General features: G+C 46.5%; 1 protein-coding gene across 2 annotated transcripts in view; it reads right to left on the bottom strand.

Annotated features, from left to right (window-relative positions):
- Window positions 1-20,212, bottom strand: part of LOC144947765 (protein Hook homolog 3-like) — an 82,424-nt gene that overhangs the window by 6,219 nt on the left and 55,993 nt on the right. Inside the window, exons 16-21 of one of the 2 annotated variants that reach the window (XM_078877125.1) lie at window positions 19,058-19,145; window positions 15,636-15,670; window positions 7,601-7,731; window positions 6,774-6,874; window positions 6,132-6,236; window positions 625-696 (exon numbers count right to left, since the gene is read on the bottom strand). In XM_078877125.1, the coding sequence (XP_078733251.1) occupies window positions 625-696; window positions 6,132-6,236; window positions 6,774-6,874; window positions 7,601-7,731; window positions 15,636-15,670; window positions 19,058-19,145 (532 nt within the window). The remainder of the gene's footprint in view (window positions 1-624; window positions 697-6,131; window positions 6,237-6,773; window positions 6,875-7,600; window positions 7,732-15,635; window positions 15,671-19,057; window positions 19,146-20,212) is intronic. The other variant, XM_078877126.1, reaches the window with a different exon arrangement.

Raw genomic sequence — 20,212 nt, 5'->3', positions numbered from 1 at the left:
TACTCTGTGGCTCCCAACCTTGCTGGACCCACAGATTGCCACAGCACACAGATGCATTTGTCAACATTAAAACTACCCTAATAGGGATGTAAAATATTAACAAAAAATCCATAAAAAATTTATCTTGCTTTTTACTGGCTCACAATAAATATCAACGGTAGCACAGGCCAAGACCAGACACCCGTGTGCACGCAGCACAGGCCAAGACCAGACACCCGTGTCCATGCAGCACAGGCCAAGACCAGGCACCGGTGTGCACGCAACACAGGCCAAGACCAGACACCCGTGTCCACGCAGCACAGGCCAAGACCACTACTATGGACCACTGCTATGGCAGGGAGCACAGCTACTGATCTCAAGCCAAGGTGGCCTAAAACAGGCCAAGAACAGGTTTAGACACCATATGCCACCGACGCCGCACGCATGCGGCATGTACCTTTATCTGTATTATGGGGTTTGCCCTCGCGTAATCTGAAAAACCCGGTAATTACTTATTTTACAAAGTGGAAAATGTGGCTCTCTAGTGGCTACAGGGTTTACATGAACCGATTTCACACAACACGGATCACAGGCAAAAGAACGTCATGTGTGCTGCGAGTGAGTGGGGGAGTAATCATCACTCACCATATTGTACCAAGCGCTGACAATGAGCTTCTCCTCCTGCTCCCGCAGCTGCCGTGTCTTTTCGCACTCGCGCTGCAAGAACGTCCAATCACACACAGACACTAAACATTGATGATAATCCACATTCCAGCACTAACACGCTCTAGTCCAACGGTCCATAACCTGCAGCTCCGGAGCCGCATGCGGCTCTTTCAGGACAGCAGTGTGGCTCTTGAAATTCGCAAAAAATGTCTCTTCTCGCTATTTTGGTTGCCGATCCCTGACCATAGAAATCCAGTTCATCATGGGAGTCCAGTTTACCATGAAAGTCCAGTTTACCATGGAAGTCCAGTTTACCATGGACGTCCAGTTCATCATGGGAGTCCAGTTTACCATGGGAGTCCAGTTTACCATGGAAGTCCAGTTTACAATGGAAGTCCAGTTCACCATGGGAGTCCAGTTCACCATGGGAGTCCAGCTCACTATGGGCACGGGTTGGCAACCTGCGGCTCCGGAGCTGCATGTGGCTCATTAAGGTTTGTTTCGTGACATTATTGATTAAGGACCACCGTCTTGTATTCACACGCATTGCGGCTCCTGAAAGATTGAGGTTTTATTACCAAATTAGAAAGAAATGGCTCTTCTTGTTGTTTTGGTTGCTGACCCCTGCTCTAGTCTGACATTAGTACACTCTGATTAGTACACTAGTTTACCCAGGAAAGCCTCACTAAGTCTAAACCCTCTCAGGAGGGTACTGTTAAATTTTTGTAGTCGGGGGCCGATGGTTTTAACATATTTCTTGATTAATTTGCAAGAAGTTGTTCAAATTTGAACTGTGACACCGGCACACAATGGCATACTCTTCTGCCATTAACATCTTAGTATCCAGTCATCCTCGCAAATGCAGCTGTCAGGTTGTGCTCAACTTCAGACTTCACCTAAATTGAGCACAGATGCACTTGCCACTCACTGGAAACTAAACATCCAACCAGCTCGGCCCAAACCCAAGCAGGACACAGGTCGGTCTCTTTCATCTACGCAACCGTGATGCCAACAAAATACTCAAGATCACCTGGACTGGCGTTCCCATCACTCACTTCACCAGCACAGTCTACCTTGGAGTGACCCTTGGACCGCACGCTCTCCTTCAAGAGCCACATCGAGAAGACTAAAGGAAAAGTCAGCTTCCCGAAACAACATAATCCGCAAGTTTGTAAACTCAACATGTGGACTGCGCACAGCCACAACCAAGACCTCAGCATTCACCCTAAGCTGCTCCAACGTAGCGTGCGCCTGCCGCGTCTGGGAACTATCAGCCCACGCAAGGAAAATATACATTCTGACCTGCCCCTACCGGACACCTATGAAAAAGAGCTTTATAGCGCTTCGGATTTCTCCAGTATAAATAAATATTCCCATTCTGATACCCTGCGCTCATCACAAGCTGCTTCAAACCCACAAACTTCAACAGCTAATACATCAGACACCGTCTTAGAACAGCACAGGCACTGAACAACAAAGACAAATGTCCCCCCAATAGCCTTAACAGACTTTTGGGGCAAGTGCTGTTAGGGAACACCAATGAAGGCCATCACAGTACACAAAGGGGTGGGTGGCCAGTACCACGCCCGACCGCTTTCGTCTCCCCAGTGGCGATGTTTACACACCGCAACAGGTACTCATTTGAGGCCAAGGGAGGCCTAAGACCAGTTCAGTTTACCCTCGCCACGTGGCGGTGCTCCACATAACCAGCGCTGCCAGCTGCTGCTGCGACTATGGTGGCGAGAGGCAGCCTGCGTGACGCCTCCTGCACTGCCCACTGCTCAAGGAAGGCCCCCTGCAGTGTGCAAGGTCTCGCAGCAGGCGACCTGCGAGTGCCGAAATGTCCTAGTCACGCAGGACATTCGACTTTAGGGGACTGACACAAAGAGAAGAATAAACCTCAAAGGATCTTTAACGTCCACTATTTTAGAGTTAATACATCCGCAGTTTTTACTTGTATGGCGTGCCAGATTCGAACCTCCAACCTCAGCAAAAATTTATTTAAAATCAACAAAGTGTTTAACGTTGGTGCTATCATTGATTCTGACCTCTCTTGTACCTCTCAACTCTGCAGGATCTCCAACCAGTGCTTCTCAGGCATTTTAATTGGCAGTCCCCCAATCAAGGCCACTGGTCTCCACGCCCCTCCCTCTCTAATCCATCCATGGCACTCGCACATCTCTACTATGTTGCACAAGTTGCTCAAACACATCGATCAACGTCTGTGGACGTCCCCTCTGGTGAGTTCCCTCTTTTGGCTGCCACTCCGTCTCGACCACGAGCCACCATCCCTTTTCTCAACGTGTTCTTCCCAAGCCCATTTATTACTTTAATTATCGTGCAATGTTAAACATCCCTGAATGCCCCTTTTCCTATCTTAAAATAAAATATCAAAACAAATTTGCAAAGAAGTTGTTAACTCTTGGAAAGAGGCACCTCTCTCTGTGCTGATCATTGCCTGGTGGCAGTTTTGGCTAAGAGCCAAAACCTATTTTAGCTTAAATCTTAATGTGGTGGCAGCTGCTGCGGAATTATTCACGCGTCGAAAACAATATCACACTCAATAGCGACACTAGCGGTACACAGAACTACATATGTTGGGATATCCCTATGATACACTCCATTTTCGGCTCAATCTTGATTGAGTGGAGGATGTAGTAACACATCATTGGCCTACAGAAGGCATCGGAGTGCTGTATTATTTTATTCTGGAAAGATATCCATGCCACAGCCGGTGCGCCCTCATGAAATGCCACTGTCCTACCACCTGTGACACCACATCTCCTGAACTGTGCGAGTCCTACTGCAAAGACCTCAATGCATTTGTTTTTGACAATATACTACTCAACTCTTACTTCTACATCCTAATTAAATTCCTCATCACAAAACGGCAGATTATCAAAACTCCTGCCACCAAAGGTTTCATCTGTACCCACAAATGTGACCACATCACTCCAATCCTAGATTTCCTTCACTGACCCTCTTTCCAATTGTGGATTAATTACAAGAACGCATTCATCACGAGACTGCATCATGGACACGCCATCGCCTGCCTCTACCCTCATTTTGCTCTAGTCTTGTCGCCATCCCCTCAACTCCAGAGGCCGCGGCCGGTGAAGCCATCCCAGTTACTCCCCACTCAGACTCAGTTGGTTGCCACTCCTCCTCTGCTGTCCCTACTGCCGAATTCCCTCCTCGTTGTCATTGATTAAAGTCCTTTAATCAATGACACCAACTCTTAGTAGGAGATTGGCAGCTACGGTTCCCCATCCTTCCTGTCCTCCGCCCTTCTCAAGCATTTGTTTGCCTTTAGACTACCGCACTCCTCGAAACAACAATTCCACATTGGTCCTCATCCACCCCTTGTTATTCTTCCGCTTTTGATTCAACGTATTTGTGCAGACTCGTATGCCACGCAACAATTTGAACGTTTTGTTCCATTGCCCTCATGGTTCATATCCAGCCAAGGTAGAGTGGCAAGGCTCAGTCGTGAAGTTGTGAATTCAAATCCTGGTCAACGTTGGCTCTGCCTCATCATGACCCACATCACCACCATCCCTCCAGGACAGCTAACAAGCACCACCTAGTGGGGATTTTAACCTCTTAGGAAAAGCTTATGTTCATTTGAGCAAAAGTATAAATTTATTCACGCTACAAGCAAAACACGTGAGGCTTATGGATGTTATGTCACGAAAAAAAAACGTGTTGACCTTAATGGACTTGACTTGTTTTGGCTTTGAAAAATCAAAGCCAAAACAATCCTAAATTACATTAGCCATTATTGATTCCCGTTATACAATTGTGCCGTCCAGATTAATAGATGTATTCCAATCAAATGCATTAATTTCAAAATTAACGTCTGATCAGCACACAAAGCGATTGAGAAATCACAATTATTCCCAGTTGATCAAATCATCCGTGCATGGGGCTGTGTAGGGGACCCCCCTTAAGCTCCACGCCACCCAATCAAGAGGCAGTCACACTCCTCATTGCGAAGCAAGACGTTCATCCAAGCAGGTGCTTGGCGGACTCTGGCATTCTTATCAACCTACCGTCCCCTTACTCTTTGGATGGTACGTAACAACCAGAAGTAATTTGTCTCTGTCTTGTTTAGAGTCCTGAAGATGTGAAAACATTGTAACAACACGACAGTGGGAAAATTTCAGATGGGATATTTATTCAGTCGAGTCGGAATCGCGGCTTTTCACGTCCATCATGTTCGTATTTTCATGTTTTATTTTCAAGTTTATTGAGTACATTTGTCATGACCAATTACAATTTAAAAATGACAAAAGGTGTGAAAAACCCATTGAGGTGTATTTATAATGTCTATGCAGGAAAGCCTTGCCAAATCTCCAGACTCTCCTCTAGGGGAGTCCTGATTGGAACATCCATTGTGAAGAACTTTCTCCTGTGGGAAACATCCAGACCCCCTGAGAAGGCTCATGGCATACACAGGGAGGAAATGCCCACTTTTCTTTACAGATATCTCGTCAGAAATCTACCTGATGTACTACAGATGTCACCCTCTTTAAAGCATTTATCACAGCACGTACAGTCAGCCATGAAAACGAGGCTTTGATAATTAACATGTGATCGCAGAACCTACCCACTAATGGTGCGAGAGCTGATGATCAAGGCTGCCCAGAGAAGCCACCTTGTTTGTCAGTCAGTCACAGCACTGACACAATATTCATCGCACTTAGGGGAGGCGGGCCTCATTCGGCCCGGATTAAACCAGACACCTATGGTGCTGATGATCAAGGCTGCCCAGATGTTTCTAGAGGCCTCAGGCAGACCGCCACATGGGGACTCCTAATTGAATTTCGATTTAAAGCTTTCGTCACTGCAGGGATTCATCTCCTTGGTTCTTTCGGTAACTCCTAATTGATCAGCGACGATAAAAAACAGGCCTGTTTTGGTGCCTCATGTTGAGGCCCCAGGAAAATTGGCCCATATCCTCCCACCTACCCCCTCCAGATAGCCCTACTAATGATGACCCATGTAAGACCTGACATTTAACAAAGATTAAACAATGAATACAAAAAACGGACTGCTATGAAACCAGCACTAGAGGGCATCATTAGTTCTAATACAAACCAGTGGCAACACATCCTGTGGACGAAGCAAGCTTTTTATTGACAACTCTGCAATACAAGAAATCTAATTTGCTTGTCGGTGGGTCAACCACAGCAAGGATTTGGGAAATTTGTCGCAAGTGATCAGATGGCGGAGGTGGGGAACAAAGGCTTAGAAGGCCAATGGTGACTCGGATGCAATGCCAATGCAGCTTTCAATTCATTGGGTACAGTCGATGAGGTCAAATGTCACCAGGTGACAGAGGCTTCAGGTTGCTCGTGCAAGTGCAGTTTTACCAAGGAGTGTAAGTTTAACTGCGAAATAATAATCTCGTTCGCAGATTGGGCTGGAATTTGCTTGATAGACGCAAGGGTGAATAACCTTGTCCTAGCTCGCGGCGGTCGTACCTCCAGGGAGTGAACCAGGTTGTCCTTCTGGCGGAGTTGGCTGCGAAGGGCTTGTAATTCAGTGGTTGTCATCGGGCTCTGCTTAGGGTCAAGGGTCTTGATGACCTGAAGGCCAGGGGTCAAGAGGTCAGTCACAGGCATTTACCAAGGACACAAATAAGCAAGCCAATGCAGCCGACCACCACTCATGCTTCATCTGCAATGTCTGATTCATAACACGTGTGCAGATGTATAGGATATATGCGTTGAATGTGTGGAGTGATATTTTAAAAATGTCATTGAAAACCACGTGAAAAGTTAACGCAACACAAGAAAAAAGCGAGTCTCATAGTGATACAAAAAAGTGGGGGAAATCCCATGTAAAACCTTTAAATTTGGATTTTAAACTGGGTAAAAATATTGAAAATAAAAAAAATTGTCCAAAACCTTTTAAATTATTATTTTATCAAGGCAAATAATCATCTCTTCTCAGCTAAAATGGATATTTCATAAAAGTATAAGATGATTTCCCTGCAACTGTGACGTACAGTACAGGCCAAAAGACGAAAAAAAGGCTTTGTGGTTCACTGTCAGACGGTGGAAGGAGTCACAAAGTGTCCAGGGTTGAGTTGTGATGCGAGACGGTGCCAGGACGAGGCTCACACTCTTGGCCTTGTCCAGGTATCGCTTGTAGCGCTCCTCCATTGCACGCATGTCCCTTTCCTTCTGCTCCAGTGCGGCCTGCAGCTCCTCCACGCTCGGGGCTACAGGGGGCAATGGACGGCAGCAGACGACGAGGGGCACACTGAGGATGGGAGAAACGACGACGGGGAGAGACCCATACGACTGACCGCCAGGCTACTCGGCCCACGTCACTTATGTATGCAGCAGTGGGGAATGGTGGCACTGTCCTGCCAACCCAGGTTTGATTACTGGCCACAGCTGACATCAGTGGCAAAGGATATCTGAACCAGTTCTGGGGCCCCGCTTTCGTAATCCCGCAAAGATCATGTCAATAAAGTATGGACAAACAACCCCCATGACATAAAAGAGCAAGGGGCCATATAATATTGAGTAATGTTTTCACATCGGGAGTGGTTCCGAATGCAATCAAAACCTAATTTATAATCGACGTTGGGTTTGGCCATGTAATTAATGACCTCTCATCACACACCTCTCACCATTCCCGCTATGACAATCAAGTTCCTTCCCGACTGGTCACACAAGCATTGCCTTTTATACCCTACACTGCTAAAGTCGACAACTCATGACCCACCTCTCCCCACCTCATTGCAATATATCGGTTTAATGTCAACCACTTACCACTCTCGGATCTGCATTCCTGAGAAGTAGGTTCACATCAAGAACTCTAAATTACAAAAACAGACGCCGAATTCTTTGACCCCTGCGGATGGGTGTCTCAAGCACGATGATGTTTTGCATGCAATGGGCACACCCCTTCAAAGGGCTGGCACACCGGCCTGTGTTACCACTGTGGTGCAAGACTCCGCTGTGTGGCGTGCGAGGGAGACTCCTACACGCAGGGTTCGCCTGTGGCTGCAGTCCCTCAATGAGCGCTCGCTGCATCTTGAGCTCCGAACTCTCCTCTGCCAGTTTCTCCCTGGGACAAGCAAGACCAGACATGACACCAACTCGAGAGGAGATGACAGACAACATGTCCACACATCGGGCCATCCTTTGTCGCAAGGTATCGATTCATCTTCTTGGTTCTTTCGGTAAAGTCACGTAGAAGGGAAGTAATAAAATAATGTATGGAAGAGGTACGTAGATGACACTTTTGTCATCTGGCCACATGGCCGGCCTGCTCTAGACCAATTTCTCGACCACATCAATTCCATACACCCAGCCATCAGATTCACCATGGAAGTCGAAAAAGATGGCAAGCTACCCTTTTTGGATGTCCTAATTAAAAGGAGACCTGATGGTTCAATGAGCCATTCTGTCTACAGGAAAGCCACCCATACGGATGCCTACCTAAAACCGGATTCCCACCACCACCCATCCCAGAAGAACTCCCTAATCAAGACTCTATACCATAGAGCCCAATGCATCTCCGACCAGGAACACATTGCCAGTGAACTCAAACACGTACGCCAAGCTCTTAAGGCTAATGGTTACTCCGACTACACAATCCGAAAAGCCATCACTCCAACCATCAAGAAGGATCCTGTTGATGAGCCTTTCAAAACCATCACCTTACCCTACATTGCTGGGGTCACAAAAAAAAAAAAAGCTCTCCAAAATCATGATTAAACACAAGATTCAGGTCGGATTCAACACAGTACATAAAATCCGTGATCTGGTCCCGTCTGTAAAAGACGTGGTTCCAGACATACAGTACCCTGGCGTCTACAAACTAAGTTGCCTCTGTGGTAGCAGTTACATTGGAGAAACCAAACGACATGTCTCGGACCGCATCCGTGAACATAAAGCAGACCTGAAACACGGTAGGACAAACACCTCAGCCGTGGCAGATCACTGTTACAATTCAGTGGGCTCACATGACATTGACTTCTCCAAGACAGAGGTTCTCTGCAAGCCATCTGGCTACCATGAGAGATTCGTTCATGAGGCGATCCACATATACAAACACAGAGACAATTTCAACCGAGAAGATGGATTCTGGCTCAGCAATCATTGGAAGGACGTAATAAACCATTTCGGATCTTAACTGATTGTTGTTCACGTTTACGGTGACTTTCAGACCGCAGTCCACTCACTGGCATTAACTGTGTATCTTGTGTTCTCCACAGGGAATGCATTATTTGCTCCGCTGCAGGTCTCCTGCCACCGTTCTCCCATTCACATGTTTCATTGCTTCTACATACTATTAACATTCCCTCCCTTTGTTAATGCTACCCCCTGCCCCTTCCCTTTGGTGCTGCTGATCCTGCATAATGCATGGACATAATATGACTTTGAAACCCCCCCGCCCACCTCCTACGCATTTCCCATGAATATGCTGAATTCCTCTTGATATGCACATTCTTCTGTTAAGGCGCTCTTCTTACACCTCCAACTCAGCTTATATATAAGCTCCTAGCTTGGCAGTGTCTCATTCTTCACCTGAAGACGGCTGCTTGCGTTGTAGCCGAAACGTCGTGAGAATTATTTTATTGTGTTTTATTTTTATTATTTTATTACTTCCCTTCTACGTGACTTTACCGAAAGAACCAAGAAGATGAATCCCTGCAGTCACGAAAGCTTTAAATCGAAATTTAAGGTATCGATTCTCAACCTCCGCATTCAATCGTCATGACTCGCGGTCAAACCTTGCTTCGTAAATTCATGCCATCTTGCCCTTGCAGTGCATGTTTTTCAGTTTCATTTATTAGGACTATCCCTGTGAGCCATGCGGCTCTTGACTCGGGTGCAATCGCAACAAACAAAAACATGAACAAGAAACATCTTAAAGTGACTAGACGCAACAAAAAAATCCAGGAAAAAACAGCAAAAGTCTTCCAGAAAAAACACCGTATTTCAACGCTGTGTTGCAAAAATGCCAGTGGGATGCAAGTCAAACAATAACAACCATAAGACAATTTAGATTAAAGTTATCAGGCTAACTCTGTACTACAACAAACATGGCTAAACCAAAACGTTTTCAAAATCACCAAATAAAGATATAAAAACAATGTAACAGTGATCATAGGAACTGTGATTCAAATTTAACAATAAACGATATACATGACATGTACGACCAAACTTTGCAGCCATAGCTGGCTGCATGAGTCACTCCATAACAGCAGGAGTATCAGTATCAAAAATTTTCAATACACCTTTAAAGATCAGCACACTATAATAAAAACTCAAGATCATACTTTGCAGCAGTCATCCGGAATGATACATTTGATTTCAGGCCATCTGAATAGCAGTGGCAGCTACGGGTGTACAACTCCTCTAGAGCAGTTTTGAGTGAAGATCTCACAGGTAGTGATCCAAGTTGCGGTTTATTGGCGATAGCATTCCATAGGCTTGCAACAATTCATTGCGATGTACCATAGGCTTGCAACGATTCTCCGATTCATCAATCAAAATAGATGATCATGTTCACGATGCATGCCAAATTATTTATTATCAGTATCTTGGTAAGCTTTATAGCGATTGCATGGAATGTATAAATTTAAACCAATTTCTGAGGTGGCTGGGTGCCTCAGAGATCAGAGCGCTGAGCGTATTCCACCAAGGATCCGAGCTGTAACGTGGGATTGAACTAGCCTTGGTTAGGCCGGGTCCTCCGGTCCAATCACTTGTGGTCTCAGCCTGGTGGCACCAACAAATGCAAAATTCCAGCTCTGATAACACTGTGTAACAATTTTTTTTTGTTCCTGGGTAGTAAGTGTTATTTCCTAATTGGTTATGTCAGGGGTGTCCAAACTTTTTGCAAAGAGGGCCAAATTTGAGAAAGTGAAGATGCCCGGGGGCCAATAGTCCCTTCCGACATTTTTACCACAAAAGTTACGTGAAAACACACTGTTATAAAACAATTATCATTGTCACAATTACCTTTATTTTTCAAATGACAATGTAACCAAATATAAGCCGCTCAGGCAGACGTGAACAACTCTAAATACACAATTCTGCCTTTCATTCAGTCAGATAACATTGAACAAACTGTATAGAATACTTTAAATTTCCATGAGTTAAATATATTTGCCTCATGAGCATTTTAAACAAGAGTTATAAGTAATGCAAAGTGGTCTGTTATCATTAAACTTTAAAACAAGTGAATTTTGTCTTTTACAAGATCTTTCAGAAAGCAGGAGTTTGTGTCACATCTACAGGTACATAACATCAACAGTTATAACCAAATCTCATTCAAGAGTTTAATAAAAACAAGTGCCATAAGTCCAAGTGCATTAGTGTGCTTTAGGCTTTTCACTGTTAATAGTGACAGATGTTACCGTTCAAAACACTCAATTTCAGATTGATCAAGGAACAGATAACTTGCTGACACTAATGAGAAGGGTGATACTGAGATCTAGATTTCAGTAAAGAGACCAGGTCAGGCTTGAGGGCAGTGGTTGAGATGCATAAAATGCCACACAATTTGGAGTCATTCATCCTTGACCTAAATCGGTTCTTATTTAAGTTCATGACTGAGAATGTTTGCTCACACAAATATGTAGAGCCGAATAACCACATAATTTTCTTAGCGAATGACCGCATTTCTGGAAACCTGCTTTTGTCCAGCTGCCGGTAAAAGTCAACAAGAGAACACTGCTGGTGTTTCCCGCGGCACTCATCGTCAAACTGCAGCTCAATGAGCTCCAGATGCAGCAGTGGAGGAGCATCATCAGGGTCCATGGAGAAGAGAGAAGAGAAAAGCAACATGTCCTTTTCAATAACTGCAAAGTCCCGAAAGCGTTTGTTAAATTCCACAGAAAGAGATGCGATAGCTGTTGCATAACTCTTCATTTGCGCTCCGATCTTGTCCTGTGAGAAACTGTCAATTACCTCTTTCAAAGCTGGGAAGTGCGCGGTGCAGGGCTCTGTTTGGGACAAGTGTCTTTGGAAAAGTTGCAGTTGGGTTCCAAAGGCCTTGGTGTGAGCATATAGCTGGCTCACCACTGCATCTTTCCCTTGAAGATTAACATTCAGCGCATTCAGATGCTTCGTTATGGCAACCAAAAAAAGCCAGATTTACCAGCCATACAGGATCGGACAGTTCTTCCATTGGTTGTCCCTTCTCACCCAAAAAATTTCCAATTTCCTCTTTGAGAGAGAAAAATCGCTGCAGTGTGGACCCCCGACTTAGCGACCTCACATCGTTGATATATTATGTCACCGTATTCAGCCTGGATGTCACGCAAGAACTGCTGAAACTGTCGGTGGTATAGAGCTTTAGAGCGAATATAATTGATTGCCTTTGCCACTGGTTTCATATCATCGTCAAATTTGAGATGTTTGGCGCAAGAGAGCCTGCTGGTGAATGATACAGTGAAGTTTAATATCGTTACCTGCTTCTTCGCTGACTTTATTTCAGATCAATGTGGACAATCCACTTCGCTCACCAGCCATGGCAGGTGCACCATCGATAATGATCCCAGAAACTTTACTCCATGGTAGTTTCATATCATCAACAGCTTCACAAACAGAAACGAATACATCTGTTCCTCTGGTTTGCCCTTTAAGGCTTTTGAGGTCAAGCAGCTCCTCTGTCACGTTCATGTTGTCATAAACTCCTCTTAAAAATAAGTAGTTGTGCAGTGTCAGATGCATCGGTGCTTTCATCGCAGGCTAATGAGAAATAGTCAAAAGCCACTCCCCTGTCCCCCAGTTGTCTCGGAATATCTGACGATATGTCCTCAACTCTCCGTGCCACAGTGTTGCGTGCCAGGTAAACATTCATAAATTCTTGCTTCTTCTCGGGGCAAATGTTCTCCACCATTTTAATGACACAGTTTTTGATAAACGCACCTTCAGTAAAAGGTTAGCCATGTTTAGCTATTAATATGGTCACTTCGTAGCTGGCTTTGGTGATGTTTTCCTTTGACTCACAGGCCGGCGTGAAGAATCGCTGTTGCGATGCCAGAGCAGCTTGAAGTTGCTTTACTTTTTCAGCGCGGTCACTCCCTGTTAGCTTGTCGTATGTTGTAGCATGTTTAGTCTCGTAGTGTCTCTTTACGTTGAAATCCTTAAACAAGGTATCCGTCTCTTTACAAATTAGACAAACACAATTTCCTCGATTTCCAGTGAAGAAGTATTGTAATTCCCACCGCTCCTGAAAGCGGCGGCCCTCACTGTCAACTTTTCTCTTTTTTTTTGCAGTCGCCATGGCAGAAATGATTCGAGAAGGGTTCGCGGCACGGATGCAAAATTAGAGAGCATTAGAATGGTGCTGCCACCGTGTGGCGGAAAGAGGAATTTATTTATTCTGACAGAGCTAGCGAGCCATAAATAACACATTATAAGACCGAAGCTGCGGGCCGTATGAAATCTGCCCGCGGGCCGGACTTTGGACATGCCTGGGTTATGCCTCAAAAATACATAAAACGGCTATTATTCCCCACAAACTTTGCTTTTGTGACCAGGAGAGTGATATTTTGAAATGTACCTATTTTCCAGAACATTCCAGATAGATGCAGTGCTGAGTAAACTTGGAGTAACTTCTAGAACATTCTAGAACTTTCCAGTAATATAAATAGTAGTATATATACAGGGGCCTTAAGCCCACCAGTTCAGTTTAGTTCCAACTGACTAAGTGGATACATATCTGCATTTTTCTGAGATGGCATCAAGAGGCTGCAAGCATCCAGCAGACGCATTTTGCTATGTCTGCGGCCAATTTATCAAGACAAAAAGTGCCCAGGGTTTGTCGGAGATTAAGACAAACCCTGGACACCTCATTTCACCGGCGAGCAATGCAAAAAAACTCTGGAAGGTAAGATGGACAATTGATGCTCGGAATTTTATGTTATAAAATGTTAAAAACATTTAAATAATAAAAGTAAAAAAAAGTATATATATACATTCATATAAATATATGAATGAATATATGACAATTTTTGCGAGAATCTCTTACACATTTAGTCATAGGTGAAATAAATGTATTTTTGTAGAATGGTACAAAGGGGAAAAGAGAGCCATGAAGTTCGCTATCTCAATAATTTGGCGGGAACCCACTGACCACTCAAGCAACTGCTACTTCTGCATGGTGGACCCTTCCAAATGTCGGACTGGCAAGAATGCACCTGCCATTACATATCCAGACCTTCCTTCATCCATCGCCCTGGTGCTACACTGCCATGCGCCTCTTCATTGACAGCTTATCCAGGAGGCTCAACGCCATGCTGCTCCATAATGGTAACAAGTACCCGTCTCTTCCCCTGGCTCACTCGGTGCACTTTAAAGAGGATTAAAACAGCATCAAGACCTTGCTGGATGCCTTGAAGTATGATTAGTATGGCTGGGAGGTCATCGGAGACTTCAAAATGGTGGCATTCCTGATGGGTCTCCAAGGCGGTTTCACCAAGTTTCCCTGCTATCTTTGCCTTTGGGACAGCAGGGACACCAAGGCGCACTACCACAGGTGGGACTGGCCACAGCGGACCGAGTTCTCTGTGGGGAGGAACAACGTCAAGTGGGAGCCACTGGTAGACTCCCGGAAGGTGCTGATGCCACCACTGCACATCAAATTGGGCCTTATGAAACAATTTGTCAGAGCTGTAGATAAGGAGTCGGCAGCCTTCAAGTACCTTCAAGACTTCTTCCCTAAGCTGTCTGAGGCAAAGGTCAAAGCCGGTGTCTTCGTCGGATCACAGATAAAGAAGATCCTGGAGTGCAATGAATTCCCCAAGAAGCTCACTAGTAAGGAGAAAGCGGCTTGGAACAGCTTTGTCGCAATGGTTCGGGGCTTCCTGGGCAATCACAAGGTCGAAAACTATGTGGAGCTGGTTGAGACTCTGGTAAAGAACTATGGCACAACGGGCTGCAGGATGTCCCTCAAAATCCATATCCTTGATGCTCATCTTGATAAATTCAAGGAGAACATGGGAGCGTACTTGGAGGAGCAAGGCGAGCGCTTCCACCGGGATATACTGGACTTTGAACGCCGCTACCAAGGACAGTATAATGAGAACATAATGGGAGACTTACAGTATAATCGTTACAGAAAGTGACTTACAGTATAATCGTAAATCTCGAAAATCTACTCACTTCTAAATCTTTTGTAGTAATTTTTGTATTACTTTAGTATAAATACAAGTTAATTTTGATTCATACATTGCTTTTTTCTGACTTATGTGAACGAAAAGACACAAATTCGCCCGTTTTCTCATTGAAAATAGATCAATTTAAATATATCACTGTCCTGGTCACAAAAGCAAAGTATGTGGGTAATAATACCCATTTTCCATACTTTTTAGGCATAATCAATTACGACAAAACACTTCCTACCCAGGAACAAAAATTGTGTTACACAGTGTAATTAAAATATCCATCGTACAAACTTGGAACACTGAACTCACATGGGCAGCGTGTGTAGAGGAGAGTGCGTCCCCTGTCGTATAAAGAATGCAGCTATTCTCTGACACACTGGGCTGCACTGCTTGGTGAGATTTCCCAACGCATTATTTGTCTCGGAGCATGACACCGACAGCGCGGGGGGAATACATATAAAAAAAGGCCAAATATAACAGTGAGAATGTTATTCTGTAACTGTTAGGCCTATCACTAAATATTAAGAGCAATTACATTCAAGTAACATCTCTCAAACCCGGACTCAAGTAACTGGAATTCAGAGTAAGCCAGAAGGAAGGCTACTGGAAACAAATAAAATAAAATACAACCTCCTATGAGACACTATTCTGGTGGTAGGAGATGAAGTGCATATAGGCAATAGAAACTTTAAAGATGAATAGTTATCTGTCACATGGAATTTGGCAAAGTCATGCCCTTTAATTCCATAAGCTAACATGGGGGGCTCTCGTTAATTTGAATTTAATAAAAAAAAAACAGGGATCACAACAGTGACAGTGGTGAGATAAAAATTTGAGGACTCACAAGTGTTCTTCAACTTTCTTGGTCAGGACGATAGACTGTGGTGAGAAGCAAAGAGAGAGTTAAATAAGCCGAACAAATCAAATGTTATTTTGTCAAAGGAAACTCAAAGCAGCAAGCAGGCCACAAAATGTGACATCATGAGCAATCACTGCAGAAACCTTATTCCCAAATGCAGCCTCCTCACCGTGGCTACAGAAGTGATCATTCTCCAATAAAAGTTTCAATAAAAAATGGCTGGGAAGCACTGGAGGATTGGGGGGCTTAGGGGAGAGGAGTAGGAGCTAGAGGAGTGGGGGGCATCTACGAGAGGGGGTGGAAGAATTGGGGGACAAGGAAGAGGGGCTGGAGAAGGTGGGGGGGGGGCTAAGAGAGAGGGGGTGAGGGGGGGGGCTAGGAGAGGGAGGGGTTGGGGGAGTGGAGGGGATAGAATGAGAAGCTGGAGGAGTTGGTGGGGGACAAGGAGAGAGAGGGGGAGGATGGGGGAGTGGGGGGCGGCTAGGAGAGAGAGGGGGGCTGGGGGATTGGGGGGGGGGGCTAGGAGAGGAGGGTCTGGGTGAGCCCCCCGCTCACCCAGATCCCCCTCTCCTAGCTAGGGAGGGGCTGGGGGAGTGGGGGGCTAGGAGAGAGAGGGAGGGGCTGGGGGAGTGGGGGCTAGGAGAGAGAGGGAGGGGCTGGGAGAGTGGGAGGCTATGAGAGAGAGGGAGGGGCTGGGGGAGTGGGGGGCTATGAGAGAGAGGGAGGGGGTGGGGGAGTGGGGGGCTATGAGAGAGAGGGAGGGGGTGGGGGAGTGGGGGGCTAGGAGAGAGAGGGAGGGGCTGGGGGAGTGGGGGGCTATGAGAGAGAGGGAGGGGGTGGGGGAGTGGGGGGCTAGGAGAGAGAGGGAGGGGCTGGGGGAGTGGGGGGCTAGGAGAGAGAGGGAGGGGCTGGGAGAGTGGGAGGCTATGAGAGAGAGGGAGGGGGTGGGGGAGTGGGGGGCTAGGAGAGAGAGGGAGGGGCTGGGGGAGTGGGGGGCTATGAGAGAGAGGAAGGGGGTGGGGGAGTGGGGGGCTAGGAGAGAGAGGGAGGGGCTGGGGGAGTGGGGGGCTAGGAGAGAGAGGGAGGGGCTGGGGGAGTGGGGGGCTATGAGAGAGAGGGAGGGGCTGGGGGAGAGGGGGGGCTAGGAGAGAGAGAGAGGGGATGGGGTGCTAGGAGAGAGAGGGAGGGGCTGGGGGAGTGGGGGGCTAGGAGAGAGAGGGAGGGGGTGGGGGGCTAGGAGAGAGAGGGAGGGGCTGGGGGAGTGGGGGGCTATGAGAGAGAGGGAGGGGCTGGGGAAGTGGGGGGCTATGAGAGAGAGGGAGGGGCTGGGGGAGTGGGGGGCTAGGAGAGAGAGGGAGGGGCTGGGGGAGTGGGGGGCTAGCAGAGAGAGGGAGGGGGTGGGGGAGTGGGGGGCTAGGAGAGAGAGGGAGGGGCTGGGGGAGTGGGGGGCTAGGAGAGAGGGAGGGGCTGGGGGAGTGGGGGGCTATGAGAGAGAGGGAGGGGCTGGGGGAGTGGAGGGCTAGGAGAGAGAGGGAGGGGCTGGGGGAGTGGGGGGCTATGAGAGAGAGGGAGGGGGTGGGAGAGGGGGGCTAGGAGAGAAAGAGGGGATGGGGTGCTAGGAGAGAGAGGGGGGCTGGGGGAGTGGGGGGCGTGTGAGGCCGTGTGTCTGGGAACACGCGAGGCTCTCATCTCTGTGTAGTGTTGTACAGACGGACTCTTCAACGTCTTTTGTAGCACACACTTTTATTCGTCTTATTAACACAGTCCCTATGCACTGAGGGGTATACGGTCCCCTCACCCGTTACACTCAGAACGTACAAGCCCCCGTACCCTACAGGCTACTTAATATCCCGCTCTTTCAGTGTCCTCTGACTGGACCTGATAAGGGCTGGAGGGCTTGGTCCAGGGTCCTAGGCTTCTTCCGCCGTCTTGGGTCTTCGTGTAGTCGAACCCCCCCGAGAGCTCTCAGCGCTCTGGCTTTATACTTGTTCGTGGCCGGGTTGTCCAATCCCCGGCCACCTTGTGGAACCCTGTGATTGGTCGTTCCCAATATGCTTTTCGATCCCAATTCACCCTATCTGACCCTGACCGTTTGGTCACGCGGGAAAACCTTGTTTACGGTCAGCTCTCACAGCTTGTGAGACCCTGACCGTTAGTTTGAGCGGGAAAACCTTGTTAACGATTTGCTCTCCGAGTTTGTGAATATCGAGTGGGTAACTCTACTACATCTGCATGATCCACCAGCACCATCTCCAGCAAGGGCAATAGACTAGAGCCAAGGAGTTGTTACTGCAACAAACCATTCGTTTTAAAGCTCTTTCATAAATGATGTGTTAAGGCCAAGGCATATGAAGCAGTGTTATTTAAGTTATGAATAAATAATTTTAACTAACTTGAAATTAATAAATAAAAACAACTGGAATATTAATCAACCAAAAGATTTTGATCCAAAAGTACTTAAAAATTGAAAAAGAAAATCACTGTGAACGTGGAAAGGAAAATTATAGTAAGAAACTGGACCCTGACTGAAACTTAAATAACACTGTTGTGGTGGTTGCTGTTGTTGCAGCTGCTGTGTCCCGAGTGGGTGACGGTGGCTCTGGGAATAGGACACGCGTCCGTTCATACTCACAATAGGCTGCCGGTCCATGCACAAGAAAGAGGCAGAGAGACATAAGCAGAGAAAAACAGAGACAAAATATAAAAAAAAATAAAAACAAAAAGCATTGTTAATAGAAAGATTTGGCAAACATTCATCCTGTGCTTGTTACGGGCTTAAAATAAAACAGGTGGCAACATGCTACACGTGACAGAGGAGTAAATAAAGCTCAAGAGACTTAATATGCGATCATTAGTTCTCTTCACAAAGTCGTGGGGAGGCAATTAAAACTGAGCTGTTAGGCATGGCACTAAGCATTCATTTTTTGCCAAAGCCATGTCACTAACGAACGAGGTTTTGACGAGGCAAGCCAATGATAGACGTTGTTAAATGTTTGGCAGCATTGGTAGGCGACGGGCACTCATTTCAGGACACATTCACGAAGGGGAGGAGGAGGCCTTAACTCGGCCCTCTTTAAGTGGTGACAGAGCCAACGCCTTCGACCGTGTTACCCGTGACTGACCTAACGCTACCTTGACAGATTAAAACCAGAGAAGTAATCCCACACAATTGGAACTGAGAAAACTTAAACAAATAATACACAATTAAATTGGCAACGTAAAAGAGAAATTATAAATAAAGGGTAAATAAATGTAAACCTAAATAACACCGGTGTCGATGAAAGGGGTTCAAATGCGGCCTTTGAGCTGAGCTGGCTTGCTCACATTATGCCTGTACACGGTGCACGCACCGTGTGTAGGCATGCATGTGTGCGTGTGTGCGAGAGCGAGCGAGCCGGTGTGCGTACGTCTGTGGCGCGTGCTCCCTGCTCCTGCAGAGTCTTCTGCAGCTCTTCCAGCTGAGCCTGGAGCTCCAGGACGCGCTGGTTCAGCAGCCTGCACCGGCACACGCACCACCACCATGACGGCGTCAATGGTACAATGGTGATGATGATTGGGATGATGGGGTTGGTGGCGATGTTACTATTGATGGCTCGTTCATAATGGTGTCCACGTTAGCAGTGTTGACATTGGTGTTGATGGTAGCAGTGTTAGTGCTGATGATGGTGTTGATGGTGTTGATGGTGTTTGTCTCCATGTACGCTGCTCTGTGATAATTTTGATGGTGTTTTTGATGTTTGTATTTACGGTGGTGGCACTGATTCTGGTGCTGAAAACGACTGATGATGCTGGTGTTAGTAAAATGGTGATGCTGGTTTTATTGATATCCATGTAAATTTTGATGCAGGAAACAGTAACATGCATATATAATGGATGTCATCTTCATAACTAAACTATTTATATCCTGGGGTATATGGGGTGTGTCCGGTAGGGGTAGCACCTCTTAAGCGGGAATAGTCACACTCCGAGTGGTTCGCCATCTCTAGTGCCTACTGGTACCCAGCTCTCAGCTCTGGCTCCCAGGAGTTGCCCGCACACGGCAGTGGCAACACCAGGTGAGGGTAGCCAACGGGTGTGGAACCCTTGGTGAGACAAGGAAATATTATTTGGGTCTTTCGGGAAAGCCACGTAGCAAACATCATCAGGTGATGATTGCTTGTGTTGTGATTGAAACGTCGTGATATTTTTATTATTTTTTCTATCTACGTGGCTTTACCTAAAGACCCAAAGAATATGAATTCCTGCAGTCACGAAAGCTTGAAGTCAAGATTTCAGAAGAGGAAATGCGAAGACTTTTCCCAGTGGAGTGGGTGGAAGAGATCACCATACTGTTTCAATGGCCATGGAGGCAGCTAGAGCAGAGTGTTATGGGGCCCTCAGAGCGATGGCAAGGCACTGAAGAACCCTCTAGTCATCCACTGCAACCGGCCTCGTCTCCAGTCATTTTGACTTCGTCTTGCCAATGGACTTTGATGGGCCAAGACGAGAGAGTGAGGCTGACGTTGGGCAACTCTCCCTCACTCTAATCCAAGTCACGAGCAATTCATAACATCACCCACCAA

This window comes from Lampetra fluviatilis, chromosome 46, assembly GCF_964198595.1.
Source record: "Lampetra fluviatilis chromosome 46, kcLamFluv1.1, whole genome shotgun sequence".
In the NCBI taxonomy this organism is placed as follows: Eukaryota; Metazoa; Chordata; class Hyperoartia; order Petromyzontiformes; family Petromyzontidae; genus Lampetra; species Lampetra fluviatilis.
The sequence above is the reverse complement of the archived record's forward strand: the minus strand, read 5'-3'. Positions and strand labels throughout refer to the sequence as shown.